At 39.4% G+C, this 9,153-nt stretch overlaps 1 protein-coding gene across 1 annotated transcript; it reads right to left on the bottom strand.

The window, feature by feature from the left end:
* Positions 1-400: 400 nt before the first annotated feature.
* LOC145687586 (uncharacterized) lies at positions 401-1,549 on the bottom strand. Its single transcript, XM_081761051.1, has one exon. The coding sequence runs from the start codon at positions 1,547-1,549 to the stop codon at positions 401-403; it is 1,149 nt and encodes a 382-aa protein (XP_081617177.1).
* Positions 1,550-9,153: the final 7,604 nt, after the last annotated feature.

The following is a 9,153-nucleotide window of genomic DNA, read 5'->3' as shown; positions in this document are numbered from 1 at the left end:
GTATTGGACGGTAAGAAGCAACAGAATCTGGAGGTTTGTTGGGCTTAAGAAACATGAAAGTGGAAGAAGTCTTCCAGTCACAGGGGATGTAGCCGGTCCGGAGAATAAAAGAATATATATATGAAAGAAGCAGAAGAAGACAATAAGGAGCCTCTTTGATATGACGATAAGTTATGTGGTCGATACCAGGAGCTGTGTTGCGCTTGCGGTTTACGACGGTCGCGATATCAGATGTAGAAATTGGAGCTGTGAGAGGATTGTCGTCTGGAAGAATGTGTGCTGCACTGGGTTGTAGATATGGAGATGATAAGTTCAAGCGATCAGTAGGATGTCTTTGAACAGAATCAGATGAGAATTGGGTGAAGGTAGTCTGCAGGTGGTCTGCAAAGGCGTTTGCTTTCTATTCGTCTGTGTGTAATGGTTGGTTATTTACTAACAGCGGATATGGTGTGCGAGTAAGCTTCCCAGTCAACATATGAAATCGCTTCCAATACTTAGTAGGGTGTGAAATTTCAGCTAAGTTGTTACACGTCTTCACCCAGTTGCGAAGATTATGTGCCTTGACGTAGTTACGCACAGTGCGCTGAAGTTGGCGATGATGACGAAGAGCTTCTAGGTTACCAGTGCGCTGATATTCGCGAAAGAATTCGTGAGAACGATGTATGAGAGGTAGGTAGTTTGGCGGTAAACGTGGTTGGTACCTGGATATTTCAGTTGTGGGTATATGAAGGTCAGAAGCGTGATGAATGGAATGAGTGATTTCAGAGACCCGTGCGTAGAGATCATCTTCGATGGTAGGAGGCTCAATGGTAACCAACTCTTCAACAATAGTAGTGCGATAGTCATCCCACTTGGCTTGATCAAATCGTGGAACACGACGAGGTTCAGGGAGCAAACGAAGAGTAGGAGCCTGCGGTTGATCGATATGAAGTTTGATAGGAAGGTGATCACTACCTATGGAATCGAGCACTTCAAGAGTGCAACGCTGGAAGAGATTGCCAGAAGAAATAACTACGTCAGGTGTGGTATTCGTGATGGGTCTGGTTGCTTTAGGTATATCAAAAACATGGCCGGTGGTATGAGTAGTAATGAAGTCAAAGAAGCTTTGTTTCTGATTATCTGGACGGCTGTGAATATTGATGTCGGCCATTATGATATAATATTTAAAGTTATTGGAGATGTAAAGAAAGAATGAGCGTGGGATGGGGTGTCCAGGGCGTACATATATGGTAGCTATGGTAACGTAAAGGGAGTGGAAGTACAACGTAGTAATGAGATACTCTGGATCATTAATCAATGCAGGATGATATTGGCGGTGACTAATCGAAGGATGGAAGCCAATGGCCACTCCCCCGTTTGCTCGGCGTGCTGCGATGGTAGAATCTGAACGGAGTAGGGTATAGCGAGGTATCCTGAACGTCATAGATGGAGTAAGGAGAGTTTCGTTCAGAAGGAAAGCCTGAATAGTTTCTTCTAGAAGTAGCTGTTCGAAGAGAGTGTACTGGGAAGTAAGTGACCGAATATTAAGAAACAGTAATGAAATACCCATGATTAAGGTGCAGGTGTAGTGTTGGAAGTGGCGGAGGAGACATGTAATTCGTCAAGAGGGGTGGCATGAAAATAGACATGAGGTCCAGAGTAAGTAGCTTGGAAAGAATATTTAAAGATGATGCGGGCTGCGTGATTGACCACCTGGAGAATATGTTGACGTAGAAAAGGATGAATATTTTGCAATGCGATGGTAAAGAATGAAAGGAGTTGTTGGATGGAAATTGCTTCGCCAAGAGGTTGGGGTGGTACATTGTGTTAAATGTCAGGCAGGATGGGTCGCAGCGGAACAGTGAGCTCCGGATTTAAAGGTTCGGCCGTTGGCCGTGCTTTGCAGCGATAGCTATATGTGGGGTGTTGTTCCGGGCACGTAGAGCATTGAGGTGGCTTCGTTAGGTTAGTGCAAGCTTTTGTTTCGTGGTTTCCCCTGCAGTACCCACACTTGCTTGGCTTTGTGCATTTCGATGTCGGATGTGAATTGTATGCTTGGCAGCGCTCACACCTTAATGGTAAAGGTGGCGGCGATTTCGATGGCTCTACGCGATGTTTCTTTTTATAAATAAGGGCGCCATGAGTAAGAAGATCATCAATAGTGGTTTGAGAATTGGTTAATATTCGTAACATATAGGTAGCTCCTTGATCGTTTTTAATACGAAGGCATTTTAGAATGGAGTGTAGCTCAAGAGTAAGTTCTTCCATTACCTCGTCGTCGGTTAGAGAAGGGTCAACCCCTCTAATGACAACCGAAAGAGCCGGTGCTTTACGTGGTGGCGGTGCTTGACGAAATGTCTTAGGTTCGAGGCGCTTCATATTGGCATGCTTACCAAAAATTTCAAAGCTGCACTTATTTCGCACAGTAGTTAAGAAAGTAGAATCGTAAGATTTGAAAATGATTCCGTTTTGAGTGCGAACTATCTGTGCTACAGAAGCGCGTGGCAGATATTTTATAAGTTGTTGGAAGGCTAGCTTTGTATTGTCAAACTTGGTGTCAAAATTGGTGAGCAGAAATGAATAGAGACACGGTTTGGAGGTATCCTGAATAGATGGGAATTCTTTGTCGTCGTCTAGATTCATTGAACTAACAGACTGTTCGGAGTCACTAACAGTGTGATGACGTTTAAACGGCGGCTGATAAGAAGTGATGTTAGTTTTGTCGGGAGTGCGAGAGCGGGATCTACCGGTATTCTTGCCTTGAGATGAAGTTTTGTGCTTGCGGTCGGCCCCCTTGCCCACCGAGGTCGGTTCGAGAGACGGACCCGGAGGTTGCGGCGGTAGTCCCGGATGGCCACCTGAAGCCATCCCTTGAGATGTTAGACAACTCTGACACTGAAGATGAGAGGAAATGCAATGAGATGAGGTGCTAGGGGAAGCCCACTATGGCTCTCACTTGAGGAAGCAATACGTCCTCGCGGAGATGTCGGTCAGTACTAGCACTGGCCCTCCACAAAAATAGATGAATAAAAGAATAGGTGATGATGGCCACGGGCTCCCACTTGAGTCAACAATACGGACTGCAAAGGGATGTCGATTGTCTGTACCAGAACAATCCTCCAACAGAATGAACAAAAATTATTAGTTGCTCGCGGAGCGTTAGAAATCGTTCTCAGACCTTGAATCGATGATCGATTCTAAATGCTGAGTTAAGAATCTTCGAATTAGAAGCGTCTGAGCTCCAACCTATAACTTTAGTTTTCAAATCTTTCATTTACAGTTATGTGTGATTTCACGTTTAACAGAGACAAACATTTTAAGTATTTGTACTTTAAATAGTCTAAATTAGTTTACTATATCTTTTTCATAAAGTTTGATATAAAATTATTGTTCAAAGCCTTTGTATTTTAATAAGCCTTCTCTAAAATGAATGCATGTGAATTGTGCTTCCATCTTCCGAATTCCTTTAAACTATATGTTGAAGACGTTTATATGTTTGTGGTCAATCCTTTCGACAATGAGATCTCGGAAACTACAGGCTCTAGAAAGATGACGTTTTCACTGATCGATTGGAAATTTTGCGTAGATTGTCCAGTTCTAATTGAAAGTTTTTAAAAAATGGCCATTATTTCCTTATTACATTTTCAGGGTACACTGGAAATTAAAAGAAAACTAAAGCATCATATCCTATGTGATATATATTCCAACACCACGTTGTTGTATATTGGTGTTATATATGTCTCAGGCGTTTGTTTCATGGCCAAATAATAATGAAAAAGGAAGGATAGCCATTTCTTGAGTCTAAGATAACTCTTTATTTATTGAATGTTTTGCCCAATGAACACCATATATAACTGACATTATAATTAATTGTATATGTAAGGTATTTGCTTATTACATACTGCATGCAAGAAGAAAGAAAACACTGATCATACATGAATTAGAAACTCCAAGCGGAAGTAGGCTCAAATCTTGCAAGCGGTGCAAGATATTAAGAAAAATAATCGAAAAAAAATATCCCCTTTATGATGATACCCTTTGCCGATGTTTTTCTTTTTTTTTTATCAAGACGTCTTTCTCTTGTGTCTGTAAAGGGACATGCACATTTGTTGTGAGGAATGATAAGAATATTTATGCTCACATGCGAATGATGCGCTGTGTAGAGAGCGCAGGTTCAGCTAGTACAAGTAACAACATGGTTAAATAATATCGTGTTTCAATATTTAAATATAGTATGAGTTGAACTTTAAGAACACTAGTAAAACCACTTTTACAATTTGTACTTTTTACTGAAAAGAACAAAACATGAAATAAGCCTTGCAAAAGCATTTCTAAAAAGCGCCGTTCTCCAACTTGGAATGATAAATTAGGTTCAGATTTATACGACGTTTAACGAGGATTTGGATCTCAATCTGATCTAACCAAAAATCAAATTCATAATCTACATATATTATAAAATTTAAAGTGACTATGTTTGTGACTCTTAATCTCTTGAACCACCCAACCGATCACAATCAAATTTTCAACGTAGATGCGGTTCTGGACTGGGAGTGATTTTAGTTATTTACTTCGACTGTACAACTTAGGGGAGAGGAGGAGGACATAGAAAAAATAAATAAAACTTAACCCTTGCCCGGGCAAGACATTTTTGTAACGTAAACGGGCAACCGGGACCTGTCAGGCCCAGTATATATTTTAAGTGCAGAACACTCAAAATTCAATGTCTGTTGCCCCATACTGTTCCGACTAAAGGTTACAATAGTCACGTGTTCAATATATAATTATGTGACAATTTGATCTAATATTTGACAGGAATTTCACTAAAGTTATACGGGGCCTCCTAGGCCCCGGTTGCCCGGTTACGTCAGGAAAAGATTTTCAAATTAAAAAACAAGCTTTACCAAGTCGATATGTTCATGATTTTAACATCGACGAAAGATAGAAGAATTCAGTATTTTATGTCTTCGAAATATGTATGGTTATTGAGAAATTTTAGAAAAATGAAGGTACTGGGCCTGGGAGGCCCCGGTTGCCCGGATAAGGGTTAATAACTCTTGAACCTCCTGATCGATCATGTTCAAATTTTCAATGTATATGAGATTTGGGACTTGGATGAGTTTTGTCATTTCACTTTGACCTAGTAACGTAAGGAAGGGGATGGAGGGGGAGATATACAAAGATCAATAAATATAAAAACAAAAGTGACTCTGCTCGTGAATTAATCACTTTTGAACCACCCGGTCGATCTCAATCAAACTTTCAACATACATGAAGTTCAAACCTGGGAAGTTTTTATCATTTCATTTTGACAGTATATCTTAGAGGAGGAGAGGGGTGGAGGGGAAAATATATAAAAATAAATAAATCTTAATAATTCTTGAACCACCCGACCGATCTCAATCAAAATTTCAACATAGATAAGGTTCGGGCCTGGGATATTTTCCTCATTTTGCTTTAACAGTGCAACGAAGGGGAGGGGATAGATATATGTCAAAATGTAAAAATAAAAGAGTCTGTTTTTGTGAGTTCATCACGTTTACACCACCCGACCGATCTTAACCATATTTTCAACATAGATGTTATTTAGATATGAGGTGGTTTTTATCATATCACCTTAACTGTAGAAAGGGGAGGGAGTGGTAGGGGGATATCTATAAAGATAAATGAAACTTAATAAATCTTGAACCACCCAACCGATTACGATCAAACTTTCAACATATATAAGGTTCGGGCCTGGGATGTTTTTAATTTCATGTTACAGTGAAACGAAAGGGAGGGAGGGGGGACATATGTAAAAAAGTAAAATAAAAGTGACTGTCTTTGTGACTTCATCACGCTTTAACCACAGGACCGATATTAATCTTAATCTTTTCAATATGAATGAAGTTCGTACCTGGGGTGTTTTTTATCATATCATTTTGACGATAGACCTTACGGAAGAGAGAAAGGCAAGTATATATATAAAATAAAACCTAATAGCTCTTGAACCACCTACCTGATCTCGATCAAATTTTCAACACAGATTACGTTCGAGCCTGGGATAACTTTTATCATTTAACTTTGACGGTGCAAAGTAGGGAAGCGGGAGGGGGATGCGGAGATATATATGTAAAAAAATAAAAACAAAAGTGACTGTTTATGTGACTTCACTCTTGAACCACCTGACCAAGCAAGATCAAATTTTCAACACAGATGACGTTCGGGCCTGGGATGGTATTTATCTATTCACTTTGACGATAGAACTTATGGGTGTAGGTAGGAGGGGGAAATACATAAAAAATAAATAAAACTTAATAGCTCTTGGGCCACCGGACCGATCTGGATCAAATTTTCAACCTAGATTAAGTCCGAACATTGGATGATTTTTGTTATATCACTTTGACGATGTAACTTAAAGAAGGGGAGGGGCCGCGGGGGCTCAGTGGTAGAGCGTTCACCTCTGGTGTCTGGGGTCCCGGGTTCGGGGTTCTCCCGTTTCCTCCCACTATCTTCATTCCACCATTTCATTCGTCACTCATCATCACCGTCTCCTTTAGCCTAACCGGCATAACCATGGGACGTAAAACTCAAAGATTTCATTTCATATTTTAAAGGAGGGGGAAATGTATTTACAAATAATAGACAATGACCGACATTAATGTCGAATCTATAGTTTTTGAGGTTGCTGAGATGAACAGTGACACGTCTGATTCCATTTAAATCCAAATTGAGCCCCGCAAAAATTTTAGGAGGGGAGGGGAATATATATATATATATATATATATATATATATATATATATATATATATATATATATATATAGGGTGGGCCATTTTAATTAATCCACGGAAATATCTGAAAAATGATAAAACATAGAAGAAATTTTTGAAGTACAAGCTATATATTGCTAAGGGGGAAAACCAATTCCGCCAAAAGTACCCCTCCCCGCCTGCCGTAAATGGGGGTAACGGGGGGTAATTTTGAAATGTCAAATCGGAACATGGGTCAAGTAATACCTCGTTCGAAAGGTCTTGGAAAACTAAGTAACGCTGTACCAAAAGATGTTTCAAATTGTGCACCAGTTTCAAAATGGCCGCCATGATATGGTTCGGAAACTCCAGTACCCGTAGTATGAAAACCATGGAAGGTAAATGAATGAAACAAAATTGAAATACGTAAATATCATAGGGCATATCGAACGGTGTGGTCTCTGTGATCCCAGTGGCCTCCCTGAAGGGGTCTTGTGGGCTAACTTCAAAATTTCAATGTCCGACCGGACAATGGTTCGGGCGTACGCTTGACCTACCCAATGCTGTTTGGAAGGCAGACTTCATGCATAGAGAATTGGTGCACTAAGTTAACGCGGATGGCCACAGTTACATTTTGATTAACTATTAGCATTCATGTCATATTGTGAGCTTGAGGGACGAAACGGTGTGTACGTATATCCCCGAAATGCTTTCTGAATAACCAGCACGCATTGCATAAAAGTTTCTCTTTTTTTTAGTCACTACAGCGTCATCCTTACAAACAAATGTTTCAACCACACCATACCTATTTGTAGCGTATCTTTAATTTACGAATTAGCGTTCTCGTTTGAACTTTCACTTTACTTTCCACCCCACTCACATACACAGCGCAGGGAGAGATTATTTTGCAGGACTTGGATTTCTCTCTATACATTATGGCAATTTTACTCTAATATTTTTATCTCTGTTGTATTATTCTCGAGCCTTGGAACGCCTCCGTGCTTTTCCTATTTAATTTTCGTTATTTTCATTTATGTCTAACCGTATTCATACTATGGGCACTAGACGTTTTCTTAGACACAGTCACCATGTCTTTGCGATCATTTTGAAAACGGTGTCTCATGTCGAAAATTTTCTTACAGAAGCTGTTTGATATTAATTTGTCTATGTAACGTGATGTTACTCGCTTCAAGCTGCTATTTGAAGTTTTCAAGTTGGCATCGGATACCTTTCAGTTGGCCCTTGGAGACACCCCGACAACACCTCTCGATGTGCCTTACGTCAGTTAGCTACTCCAGTTTTTCTTTTGTTGATTTATCTCTAATTGCTTTCATACTACGGGTACTAAACATTTTCTCTGACACGGATACTATGTTTCGGCGGCCTTTAGAGAACACTGCCATTTCACATCAATCGTTTTCTCCTGCAATATGTTAGATCTTGCAAGATTTATCGAACGAGGTACCACTCGACTCATGTTACTATTTGAAATTTTGAAGTTAGCCCCCAAGACCCCTTTAGGGAGGCCACTGGGATCACAGGGACCACACCGTTCGATATGCCCTATGATATTTACGTATTTCAATTTTGTTTCATTCATTTACCTTCCATGGTTTTCACACTTCGGGTACTGTAGTTTCCGAACCATATTATGGCGGCCATTTTGAAACCGGTGCACAATATGGAACATCTTTTGGTACAGCGTTACTTAGTTTTCCAAGACCTTTCGAATGAGGTATTACTCGACCCATATTCCCATTTGACATTTCAAAGTCAAAAACAGAAATTCCAATAAGTTTTCCATTAGTATAATCTTATATTCTGCAATCTTTTCAACATTTAAAACTAAGTTTTGTTTATTAGTCAAAGCTTAAGTCTAAATTTCTGATATTTGAATCATCTTATATACAGTTGAGTATACAGTTCCGTCTGTCGAGTATCGTGAGCACAAAATTCCAACTTTCACCAATAGATGTGTCTTTGGTACTGGAAACGTTTTCAGACATAGCAGATAGCTCGGTGTACACGCGTTTGTACCAAATAGAAAGTTGTATTCGTGATGTGTCGCCGTAGCCTTATCGGTAAGATGACGGACTAGTAATACAAATGTAATAAGTTAAAATCTTCTCCAACCCAATCAAAAATTTTCATATAATTTAATGTTAGGATCGTTACAAACAACAACAGTAATAATAATAATAATAATAATAATAATAATAATAATAATAATAATAATAATAATAATAATAATAATAATAATAATAATAATAATAAATGTCAAATAATCATCCAATTCAAATACTAAGTCAATGTAAAGCTATACGAAGTTCCAAATGGAATCCACGTATATATGCGCCACGTCGAGTAATTCCAAGTCCATAAAGCCAGCCGTAGCCGGTGTGGCTAGGCGTGATCATACAAAACGGTTACTAATGTATAAAAAACC

This window comes from Thermobia domestica, chromosome 6 (genome assembly GCF_964235325.1).
Source record: "Thermobia domestica chromosome 6, izTheDome1.hap1.1, whole genome shotgun sequence".
NCBI lineage: Eukaryota > Metazoa > Arthropoda > Insecta > Zygentoma > Lepismatidae > Thermobia > Thermobia domestica.
The sequence above is the reverse complement of the archived record's forward strand: the minus strand, read 5'-3'. Positions and strand labels throughout refer to the sequence as shown.